The 13,205-nt window shown below is 38.5% G+C and overlaps 1 protein-coding gene across 4 annotated transcripts in view; it reads left to right on the top strand.

The window, feature by feature from the left end:
• SLC26A7 (solute carrier family 26 member 7) overlaps nucleotides 1–13,205 on the top strand; it is a 182,659-nt gene that overhangs the window by 48,567 nt on the left and 120,887 nt on the right. For all 4 annotated transcript variants that reach the window (XM_025001755.2, XM_005215678.5, NM_001193146.1 and 1 more), the window contains one exon: nucleotides 6,795–6,905. In XM_025001755.2, the coding sequence (XP_024857523.1) occupies nucleotides 6,795–6,905 (111 nt within the window). The remainder of the gene's footprint in view (nucleotides 1–6,794; nucleotides 6,906–13,205) is intronic.

Raw genomic sequence — 13,205 nt, 5'->3', positions numbered from 1 at the left:
TTGCCTTCTCCGACCAGCATATGAGCAGGCCTCAAATTTCGGTATGTGGGACTGAGTCCACAGGAGTCAGTGAGAAGATGCACCTACCTACGAAGAGATATGAAAGGGCAGGAGACATTATCTAGCAGTCAGTGTAAAGTTGGGAGGAAAGTTCTTATCCTTTGCTGATCTCTGGCCTAGTGAGTGGTTTAGAGGGGTGTTATATAAACGTGGTCTTCAAAAAAAAAAATCCACCAAAATATGCCTTAAGGCCATTCCTGTTCAACTTTACTTGGATAGAGTATTCAAGGGGAAAGAGTATTAGGACCTCTGAGAAGCCTTGATATCCCCAGTCACGCTCTGCCCTCTGTGATCAGTACCTCCTAAAAAATTAGCATTCAACACCTTTGAGCTGGTGCTGGTTTCTGCAATGAACTGCTCACTAACTTCATTTCCTGACCTCTTTATAACCTTCTGAACCATTTAACCTTGCTTGTGCCTTCATTCACCTGATAATCAAGGCTTTTCTTTGCTTTGTTCCTTTGTTTTTCTTCTCATAGCCTTCATAGCTTTGGATAAGTGTATCATTTTATTCCTGGGCCTGTTCCTGTGTTTATCAGCACTCCATGAAAGAGATGCTAGTACTTTGCTTGACACACTAGTTTACTTATAAATGGAATTGATTCTTATTCAGTTCAATTCAGTTTAGTTCAGTCATTCAGTCGTGTCCGACTCTTTGCGACCCCATGAATCTCAGCACGCCAGGCCTCCCTATCCATCACCAACACCCGGAGTTCACTCAAACTCATGTCCATCTAGTTGGTGATGCCATCCAGCCATCTCATCCTCTGTTGTCCCCTTCTCCTCCTGCCCCCAATCCCTCCCAGCATCAGAGTCTTTTCCAATGAGTCAACTATTATTTGTTGCCTTACTAATATATCTCACAATATAATTGGAGACCTGGACAAAAAAGCAGGTTTTTAGAATAATTTTGGTACGCCGTGTGAATGAAGAATGTACAAGGTACAGCAATAGCACTGATAACATTATCATCTCTTCCTAGAGTGGCGATGAGATTGGAAGTCAAGAGGAAATTATACTTTAACTGAATCTTGAAGGGTAATACGAGTTTTCTAGGTAGCTCACAGATGCAGGGCACTGTAGAAAGAAGAAAAATATGCAGTGATAAGAAGAATAAAAGACCATAGTTTGTTTAAATACTTGTCAATAACCCCACTTGGTAGGAGTTGTAGCTGGAGAGGTTAGCAGAGTCCAGATCATAAAAGTCTTATTGAATAACATGGAAAAAGTGTTTAGGCTTATTTTCCATGAGGACATTAGTGGATCTTGAGGGATGACAGGGGGTGACAAAGGTTTGTATTATAAAAAAATTAGTCTGGCATCAGCTTTTATTATATACTTGACAGAGGCAAGAGACTAGTTAGGAAAGACTATTTAGGAGAAATCTTGTTCTGTGGTTGGAACAGAGAAAGGCAGGAGTAGCAGCAGTGGGAGAGAAAAATCCACCAGTTTTAAATGGAATAGCTAAGGTGATCAATGTACTCAGGGATGTGAGGGTGAAAAAGAAAAAGCATGTTTTTGATAACTTCTAGGTTTCTGAATCTGGTGACTAGCTGGGTGACAGTGTGATTTTCTGAGATAGAGGTTATGTGAACAGGGAATCAGCTACATTTTGTGTTTGTATTTAATGCTATACTGTTTTGTTGTGGTTGTGGAATTTATGGTGGATGGGATCAAGACAAATAATTAATAAGCAATTTTCATTTGGGGTTTGTTATGTGAATGCCCGTGGGATTTCTAGTTGATATACCTCTGGATCTAGAGTTTAGGAGAATATTATTAAGATATTTGAATTAACCATGATTATCCCATCCAATCCCATGACATCAATCATGCATGGATGGTCCTCTAGAATAAACAGTGGAATCAGAATGGAAGAAACCTTAGGAAACAGTGATATTTAAATGGATGAGAAGCTAGCAAAGGGGAATGTGGTCCATGAATATCATGGTGCTCTGGGAGTCAATGGATAAGAGCTTTAAGAAGGGTATAGTTGACAGGGTAAGTTATATCAATGAAACACAGAGCCCCCAGGACAAAAGGAATAATATTTAGAAGCCAAAAAAAATGTGACAGTCAACAAAAGAGCCCTAGAAAATATTCTTAATGACAAAATCAATTTTATCAGAACAAAGCGCCTCACAGCTCTTTAGGAACATGGGCAACCTGTGGAAAAATCTTGTAAAAATTCTGTCCATGTTTTAACCCACACAATTGTAATCCTCCAGTAAAAGTTTCTATGATCATATCTCTCACAGCTTCTTCATTTTTAAAGTTTGACTACACTGATCATTCTAGAAACTGAACATAAATTGTTTAATGTTGGATAATGTTTGTTTCAGGCAAGGACCTTACAGTTCATATTTAATGTTCCTTTAATTCTCTCATGGAATTTAATAAGTGGATTTGGTTTCATAGTAGAGCTGTATAAGGCTTCCCTGGTGGCTCAGGCAGTAAAGAATCTGTCTGCAATGCAGGAGACCTGGGTTCAGTCTTGGGTTTGGGAAGATCCCCTAGAGAAGGGAATGGCTACCCACTCAAATTTTCTTGCCTGGAGAATTCCATGGACAGAGGAGCCTGGTGAGCTACAGTCCATGGGATCACAAAGAGTCAGATACGACTGAGTGACTAACAATTTCACTTTCCAGTATTCTTGCCTAGAAAATTCCATGGACAGAGGAGCCTGCCAGGCTGCAGTCTGTGGGATTGCAAAGTGTAGGATATGACTGAGCATACACACACACACACACACACACACAATTCGTGTATAAAACATATCACATTAATTTTTACATGCTCAATATATATCTTGTTTAGTCCTGCATCTCCATTTGCATGTGCCTCTTCCAAGACCAACTGTCTTCACATGATCATATATTTTTGTAAAATTTCCAAAGATATTTTAACAGAAATTAGTAAGACCACTGTCTTGTCCCAACTCACCTTCCCTTGAGTCATGGCTGTAGGTATGTATATTTTTAAATTATGAATGTATGATAACCCATTTACAGGATACTTGCAGAATACAGAACAAAGTTGCATATTGTTCCTATATATATATATTAAAGTGATTTCCCCGGTGGCTCAGTTGGTAAAGAATCTGTCTGCAATGCCGGAGACCCAGGCTTGATCCCTGAGTCAGGAAGATCCCCTGGAGAAGGGAATGGCAACCCACTCCAGTATTGCCTGGGAAATCCCATGGACAGAGGAGACTGGCAGGCTACATACAGTTTATTAGGTCGACATGACTGGGCGACTGACACGCACTTCACTATATATTACAATTATTTTTCTAAGTAGATAAGATTTTTAGTTGGAGTTTAAATATCAAATTCTCAAAAATTAATAGAATGAATAGACAGAAAAGTAGAGGATATAGTAGACCTGAAAAGCACTATGGACCAATTCAACATAATTAAGATTTATACAATTTTCACACAACAGCAGGATACAAATTCCATTCAAGTTCCCATACACTATAAACCAGGAGACACTGGAACATACCCAGGGATGTAAAAATGTAAAACAACATGCAAAAGTTTCATGGCCTAAAGGTAATGAAATCATACAGAGTCTGTTCTCTTATTACTGTGGAATTATATTAGCAAACGATATTAAGAGATATTTGAAATAAGAGGCATATTTTCAAGTGCCATGTGATACTTACCAAGAGAGATCTTTGACATACTTATTGAAAGCCTCAATAAAGTTAAAAGATTGAAAAAATACAGAGGGTGATTGCAGAGTAGAAAGCATTTAAATGAGAAATTAGTATCAAAATGAGAAATTAACATAGCAGATACTTAAAATCCCCATATATTTGGAAATCAAGTGTCCACTTTTAAATGACGGATGTATCTAAGAGCCATAACAAGGAAAATTAGAAAATATTTGTAATGGAATAAAAATGAAAAGAGAATTTATCAGAATTTGTTGCATGCAGCTGAAGCTGCTCAATGCAAATAAATATAAGGTGGCATCTTGAATAAGGTATAAAAACAAATAATGGCTACTAGCATAAAATTTTGTGAAATTTGAAAAAAATCAATACTTTAGTTAATAATATTGTATCACATATTAATTTCTTATTTTTTTTTTTTTTACAACATGGTGTTCCTTTATATTCTCAGAATTGGGTTAGAAGTTTCAAGACTCATCAAATATTTTTTTTTCAAAAATCACTAAAATAATAAGGTTTCTAGACTTCTAGCAGTCATACTAGATATCAGAATAAACGGAATTATATGCAAGTTTTGAATGACTATAAATTAGAAATCTAGCATTATATTCATACTTAGTCAAACAAGTAGAACCAAAATGTCATACATTTTTTAGCTAAGCAAAAATTCATGTTTTCTAAAATATATATATTATACATCTATCTATCTATATATGTATATAAAAGCTTTTCTACTACACATGATAAAGGCTTTAGAAAGAACAACAATAAAAAAAAGAGACAGAGATTGGAAAACATAAACTGAATGAAATGCGAGCACTGAATATGAAACATAAAAATGGAAACAAACTAGATAAAAGTAAACGATCATCATCTAGTCCAGTTGTTTCTGAACTTGGATGCTCATTGGAATCGTGTCAGCTGCAGATATTTTTGTGGTCTGATCGAGATTAAGTTGCCACAAAAAATTAACTTGATGAACATCGAATAAAGCTCCTTGTAAGGCACTATATAAAGGACATTGTCATGGAACTGGTTAATTCTCAAACAATATTTAAGCTTTTGCATACAAAAACTTGAAATGTTTTGCAATTTTGTATTTATCAGCAATTCTAATAGAGCTTTTCTCAGTTTTTAACTTGTTACAACCCTAAAATAAAACTTTATTAATAGAGAAATACATTTAAATATGCTTTAGTCTGACTCTTCAGAAATAGGAGCTTGAGACAGAGGAATTAGGTACTACTTTATCGTTAGGGAGTGCATGCCCAGAGGGCAGACATCAGGTGGGAGGAGCAGAGAAGGCTTGTCTGGCTGCCCCTAGGTAGGGTAAATGGCTCTGTCATTGGAGCATCCTCCTTACGACTGCTGTCATGTGCACAGTGTTTTTACAAAGTTGCTTGCCCTATCAATGCCAGGAGGTGTTTGTTACAGGGATGGGGAAATATTTAGCCTTACAGTGCTAACCTGGCTTAGAGATATGAACCTTTGCACCCCCTTTCTCAACAACAAGATTGCTGCCTCTCACTCTGCTGCTGCTGCTGCTAAGTCACTTCAGTCATGTCTGACTCTGTGCGACCCCACAGATGGCAGCCCACCAGGCTCCCCTGTCCCCGGGATTCTCCAGGCAAGAACACTGGAGTGGGTTGCCATTTCCTTCTCCAGTGCATGAAAGTGAAAAAATAAAGTGAAGTCGCTCAGTCGTGTCCGACTCCTAGCGACCCCATGGACTGCAGCCCACCAGGCCCCTCCGTCCACGGGATTTTCCAGGCTCACTCTACCTGTGTGAAATTCTAGAGCAGCATCTGCCGCTCACTCTTCTATAACCACTTTTTATTTGTTTTCATGAGACTTTTAGGAGTACATTGTTAGTAAACAAGCGATGCAAGTAGGTTTTTAAAAATTAACAACGGACTAGTCATTGATAGATTTTTCATACATTTTAATCATAACAACTATCCTGTACTGCTTGAAAAAAAAATTGATGTAGAGCTAGAGTTTATTTTAAGGAAATTAACTTTAAATTAGTAAAAGTTAGGCAGTAAAAAAGTGCTGATCTGGGAACCAGAGTACCAGGCTCCATAGTGTGAATAATTAACTGACCTAACATTCAGGTAATCTAGATTATAATGCTACCTCCTTCCTCAAATCTTTCTGTAGCTTGTCAAGTCCACTATGTCCAATCAAATGGCTATCATTATATTGTACAAATTTGAATGGGTTATCAGAACCCAGCTGAACTAGCTGTTTAATGCCAAGGAACAGCCACAAGGAACAAGATTACTTTAATCAGTTTATCCTTGTGCATACTTTGGTCACAATTAAATGGCTAGTGTTAATTTAGACATGTCTAGGAAAAGTTTTTGTGTGCCTGTAACAATCAAACTAGGCAGGGAGTAGTATCTAAGGAGAATAAAAAGGAACAGTTTTGAATTACTCCTTACTTATCTTTGAATGGATAAAGTTGATTTTTTTTCATTCTAAGAAATTATACCTGCATATATAGGCTGGGGTCCAGTAATGAGACATGCATGGAGTCACATTCTGGTTGATACACAATCTTAGGCTAGTCGGCTAGTCAGTCAGCCAGGCAACTTTGAATGTGTGTGTCCCTTTTGACCCAGCATCACTCACCTTTCATGTCAGGCTTCTTATCTGTCCACGGTATTGCTTCTACTTCGGTCAGTCTCACAGGTGCTATCGTGTGAATAGAATGAACGTGTGAAAATGATTCTCTTAAGTGTGTGTGGAGATGTTTTGCTGCGATGCTACCACTTTTAACAGGAAGACACTCTGAGCTAATGTCTTCTTGTAGACTTCTTGTAGCCAAGGTAAAATGTAGTAGGCCAAAAAGAATGGTTTTAGAATTGAAATGTAAACAAGAGCTAATGAGTAAATTTTCTGATATTTGGGACAATGTTGCTAGTCTCTCCCTGAACAAGTAGAATAAATAAATTGTGGTTCCTTTCATCATTAATAAGCCAATACCCTTCTGCTTTGTAATGGACTATATCTTGAGGTTAAAAGATGGTCCTGTTTACTCCTGTATTCTCAGGGCTGGCCTTTGCTGTTCTGTCATCCGTGCACCCGGTGTTTGGCTTGTATGGGTCTCTGTTTCCCGCCATCATTTACGCCATATTTGGAATGGGGCGTCATGTTGCCACAGGTAATCATTTCTGCCTGTTCTTATGCTTCCCATGTTACTAATGAAAGGGACTCAGAGTGATCATTTGTTAATGATAACATTTCCAAAGCAATTCCCACTTTACTATTGAAAATATTAGGGCAAATATTATCAGCAAATAATATCAGTAATGTGGATGTGAGAGTTGGACTATAAAGAGAGCTGAGTGCCGAAGAATTGATGCTTTTGAACTGTGGTGTTGGAGAAGACCCTTGAGAGCCCCTTGGACTGCAAGGAGGTCCAGCCAGTCCATCCTAAAGATCAGTCCTGGGTGTTCATTGGAAGGACTGATGCTGAAGATGAAACTCCAATACTTTGGCCACCTGATCTGAAGAACTGACTCATTGGAAAAGACCCTGATGCTGGGAAAGATTGAGGGCAGAAGAAGAAAGGGAGACAGAGGATGAGATGGTTGGATGGCATCACGGACTTGATGGGCATGAGTTTGACTAAGCTCTGGGAGTTGGTGATGAACAGGGAGGCCTGGCGTGCTGCAGTCCATGGGGTTGCAAAGAGCTGGACACGCCTGAGCGACTGAACTGAACTGAATATCAGTAAATATTAGGATAAAATATTTAACTTTTTGTGTCCCATACATACTGTGACTTATTGCTATATTCCTATGTAACCAAGGTTATTGTTAAAGATTCCATTCATTTTTAAGTTGTAAAAGAAGGGCAATGTTCTCAATTTACAATGAAATGAAAATAAGCACACTGAGGAAAAGAAAAGACTGTATAAAACTTAGTCACTCAAATGTTAAAAATTATTTTCCACACATTTATATTGGATTAGGACTTCCCAGGTGGCACGGTGGATAAGAATCCACCTGCCAATGTAGAGGACATGGGTTCAATCCCTGTTCTGGGAAGATTCCACATGCACCGCAACCCCTGAGCCTGCACTCTAGAGCCGTGAGCCTCAACTCCTGAAGTCTGCGAGCCTACAGCCTCCACAGCACGGGAGAAGCCACTGCAGTGAGAAGCCTGTGCACAGCAACGAAGAGTAGCCCCCACTTGCCGTAACTAGAGAGCTCCTGCACAAAGCAATGAAGACCTAGTACAGCAAAAAAAAAAAAAATGATTATACAATCTTTTAGGTTTCTTCCAAGCTAGATTCTACATGCCCTCTCATTAGTATACCTCTTGTCTTGCCTAACATTGCATTATCAAGTAAAATGTGAATCACAAGTAATCTGATAATAGAGTAGGCTGGTTAAAAACAAAGACTTGGAAGTTAGATAGATCTGGGTGTGAGTCACATTTGTTCTTTGCTATCTGCATGACCTTGGGCAAAGTTTTAAAGATCTATTTGTTGCTTTCTTGATAGTAAAATGCCCAAAAAAAAAGTCATGATTTTAGTGAGCATTAGATGAAATAATTGATGGGCAAGTATCTAGTGTGTTACTTGCTACATAAAAATTAATAAAAGCTGTAATCATTACAGAACAGTCGCTCAGTCGTGTCTGACTCTTTGCGACCCCATGGACAGTAGCATACCAGACTCCTTCATCCATGGTATTTTCCAGGCAAGAGTACTGGAGTGGGTAGCCTTTCCCTTCTCCGGGAGATCTTCCCAACTCAGAAATTGAACTGGGGCCACCTGCACTGCAGGCGGATTCTTTACCAACTGAGCCATGAGGGAAGCCCAGATTACAGATGAGATGTGGCTAAACCTGAAGCCCAAGCTTTTCCTCTTTTCAAGCAGCTGCTCAAGGATGCAGTTTCCTTTTGTGCTGGTATAAAGGGAAAAAAGCACAATAATGATTTAGAAGTTCTTGAAGCCTATTATATTCAAATTTTCCCGCTCTCTAATTTCCTAACAATTTATTTTCGTTCTTCAAAACAGTGAACTATGTCACTAGCATGAAAAAGTAGATTCTTGTAGAGCTGACCTTGAAGCATGTCCTCTGTTAAACAAAGGATACATGAACAAGGTAAAAAAATTTCCCAATAGACCATACTTACTTTACAAAGTCTAAAATACGTAACTTGATATATGTAAGTATGAGTTTACATACACCACTTTATTTCCTAAGGAATCATTATAGACATTTTACCGGTGGCATTGTGAAACTGCCATTTATATAACATTTTGTATTTAACAGATATTGTTAACAGCTAACAGTTAATAAATATTATTAACAGGAATATTGTACTCTACTAGGTTAATAATATACATTTCAAAATATGTATAATTTACAGATTTTACTGTAGACACCGTGTAACACAATAAATGCTTAAGGCATTTTATTTCTGCCTATGTATCAATACTTCTCCAAAGGACAGAGTCAGCTGGACCTTCTCATTTCTCTATTTATCCTAACAGATTTAGAATTCTTTAGAATAATATTAAAACATTAACACTGTGTATCTATTTATACTCAAGAAATATACTGATTATTTTTTGCTCTCCTATGATCTGAAATTTAGGAACCAAGTGAATCTCACCTAAATTTCCTAAAAATATTTAGTATAGAGAGCATATTTTTCTTTTAAATAATTTTGTTGTACTTTAGTATAGAAGTGTGTGAAGTTTTCTATTTTCATTTTACTATTAAAAGACTGATGTTGCTTTCATAAAGAACAATTACTTTATCTGGGATTTTAACTCTAATTCAGGTAGTCAGAATGCAATAATGAATTAGGAAATGCAATAATAAATTATGCTTGAGGTATGTTTAAAAGAAAATAATTTAAAAGCCAGACTATAAAGATACCAAATGTACTGTTTTTTCACAATGTAATTTTTTTCTTATTTTAATTTAAAATACATATATATTTTTTAAAGGATTAAATCACTGATTGCTTCTTGTGACTTGCTAAGAATGTCTTAGAATAAAGAGGAAAAGAACAGAAACTTGGGTATCAATCCAGTGGAAACAAAATTGTTAAAGATAAACCTTAAGTGACAATTTGTAAGATCTAATTATCTTCTAAAATTAGAGAAAAATATTTTTAAAGAGAAAAATCTATTCAGCAATTTAGAGAAAAGATTAGGGAGATCGTCAAGGGTAGTCTTTAGAAGAAAAGTAAGCAAATATTTATTTACCAAATGGGGTAGGACTTGTGATATGAAATGAAATCTCATTTAATCTCTACCCAAATTTTATGACTAGATGTTTATCATCATTTTACCAATAAGGAAGCTGAGTGAGGTTAGATAAGTCGACCAGGAATTTGAACTTAGGTCTGTCCAATCCTGAGGCCCTGCTACCTACGGTACTCTAAAGCGACTAGATGGGTTTAGTGGTTGTGGCTCGGATGGTAAAGATTCTGCCTGCCATGTGGTAGATCTGGGTTGGATCCCTGGATTGGGAAGATTCCCGGGAGAAGGGAATGGCTACGCACTCCAGTATTCTTGCCTGGAGAATTCCATGGACAGAGGAGCCTGGCAGGCTACAGTCCATGGGATCACAGACAGTTGGACATGACTGAGCGAGTAACACTTTCACTCACTTTCAAAGTTACCACTTGTAGGCTTCAAGTTGACAAAGTGAGGGAAGGAGCAGAGGAGAAGTGGGGAGGAGATCAAGACGAAGCCAGACCAATAAGAGAGAGAAGGTCAAATGTCATTCACAGCACCCTCATATAGTCACCACAGCCTCACATCCTTGACTGTCATCAGCTGTCTCAGAAACAGCAAAGCAACAGCCTTTGAAAAGAGGCAGTACTTCCATAACCGTGTTGGCACAGTGTACCCTGTACCCTTTCTGGGAGTCTCTCTCTCTAGAGACACATCTTGGGATGTGATTTTTTAGATGGCCTTTTTCTCTTACCGTTCAAGTCCATCTTATCTTCTTCCAAGTCCTAGGAAAGGTAGGCCTAAACTTAAAAGTTAACCCTAGACCATCTTTGTTCTCAGTTCTCTAGTCGTCTGTTCAGTGGCTTTCGTACAAATCATTTTTCTCTATGTCCTAGACTTAAAGGCCAAAAGACACACTTCTTTACTCTCAGGACTATCAAACTTTGAGAAATTTTATTGTAACATATTTGGAAAAAATGACTTATCAAGAACAGATTCTATGGCAGATATTCTTTATTTGGTATTTCCTATCCTTGATGACAGAACCTTGTCTCTAATCATTAGATATATTTGTTCTTTGATGTGTTCTTAATTTAATAATTTATGATGAGAACAGTGATCGTGACAGTTGATATTTATTGATGATTTACAGAGAATGCCTTAGCTTCCTGAGAGAACTATATTCAGTTTTCTTCCATTTTTATGTACCATCAACTCAATGGAACAGTTAATATTGAATAAGAGAGCATTTTGGTTTTAATCTCATTATGACTTATTTTTTTTAGGTGCCATATGTTGTGATATGTGGCATATATATAAATATGTGTGTGTGTGTGTGTGTGTATAATTTTTTAGTTCCTAAGTCATGTCCAGTTTTTCTGACCCCATGGACTGTAGCCCACCAGGCTCCTCTGTCCATGGGATTTTTCAGGCAAGAATACTGGAATGGGCTGCCATTTCCTTCTCCAGGTGATTACATGATTTACGTCTCATCACAACCCCATTGGGTGAGGAATACTTTCTGTTTAGATAAAGAGATTGAGATTCAGTGTGCTGGGATTTAAGGTGAGGTGTATTGGAGGCTACCATCATCATACTATTCTGAATCACAGCACATACTGCCTTCCCCTGTGAAACCAAGGGATTGCTTATGCTAGGTTTTTACTGAAACATTGTCTCTGTTTGAATTGGCTCTCTTGCTGTATGAGGCTGCATGCCATTTGTTGAGATGTCTACACCTTATGATGTAGACTCTTTTCCACAAAGTGTCAGTTATGATCTGGGGCAAACTAAGGTCTTTAGGTAGTGAGCTGGAATGTTTGCACAATGCTGCAATTTGTTTCTTTAATCCCAAATTGCTACACCCTCTCTGTGGGAACTGGCATCCGCCTGCCGGTGTGGCTGCATTCTCAGACATGCTGTGCCAAGATAAGAGCATCAGAGCTCTTGGCAGAAAGAGAGGAACACGCTGAAAATAATCCTGCATTTCTGTGAGGCCAGGACAATTCTTGGGAAATACCTTTGAACCATATCTAGGTATGGTAGACAGGAATGGTGCATGGGCCACAGCATATTGTTGTTTCTGTGCCCTGAATAGAAAGATTCAGCCTGGCCTGGAAGGTCTGGGATGGATCTATGTTGAATATGGGATTTGAGCCAAACAAGGAAAGACAAGAGTCGATTGTCTAAGTAGATTGGAGGAGCAAGCATTTCAGCAGTGAGTCTCAGATTCAGCAAAGGGTCCTGTTTTCCAAATGAGCTTATTGAGGTATTTATCATCTCTTTCATATTCTTCTCAAACTCTAGAATATAGGCATTATTACCCTCATTAAAAAAAAAAAGCAGAGACATTACTTTGCCAACAAAGATCTGTATAGTCAAAACTATGGTTTTTCTAGTGGTCATGTATGGATGTGAGAGTTGGACCATAGAGAAGGCTGAGCATGGAAGAATAGATGCTTTTGAGCTGTGGTGTTGGAGAAGCATCTTGAGAGTCCCTTCAATTGCAAGGAGATCAAACCAGCCCATCCTAAAGGAAATCAACCCTGAAGGACTGATGCTGAAGCTGAAGCTCCACTATTTTGGCCACCTGATGCAAAGAGCCGACTCATTAGAAAAGACCCTGATGCTGGGAAAGATTGGAGGCAGGAGCAGAAGGGAATGACAGAGGATGAGATGGTTGGATGGCATCACAGACTCAATGGACATGAGTTTGAGTAAACTCTGAGAGATGGTGAAGGACAGTGAAGCCTGGTGTGCTGCAGTCCATGGGGTTGCAAAGAGTTGGACACGACTGAGCAACTGAACAAGAGCAACAGCAACACCCTCACTTTATGGATGAGGCAATTTAGACTCAGAGTAATGTACTTTATGTTGCGATAGTGATAGATGGAGGAGCTGGATTCAAGTCCATACCAAGTCCATACTAGGATCTTTATCCTTGTCCTGCATTCTCTATATAGATCTTCAGAGAGGTGGGAAAACATACGGCCTAGGAGGGAATAGCAAGTAGATGGTGTGGCTGTATGTGCAAGAAATATGTGTATATAAAGGTGAGTTTCTGTTTATTCTATAGAGTGAAGGGTGGAGTAGTGGGGATGTAGAGGAGAGTGCTTCTAATAGATCTGTTTTGGTTTTACAAGATATGCTAAGTCACTTCAGTCGTGTCCGACTCTGTGCGGCCCCATAGACAGCAGCCCACCAGGCTCCCCTGTCCCTGGGATTCTCCAGGCAAGAACACTGGAGTGGGCTGCCATT

The sequence above is a fragment of the Bos taurus genome, chromosome 14 (genome assembly GCF_002263795.3).
Source record: "Bos taurus isolate L1 Dominette 01449 registration number 42190680 breed Hereford chromosome 14, ARS-UCD2.0, whole genome shotgun sequence".
Lineage (NCBI taxonomy): Eukaryota > Metazoa > Chordata > Mammalia > Artiodactyla > Bovidae > Bos > Bos taurus.
This window is presented reverse-complemented; position numbering and strand designations above follow the sequence as displayed.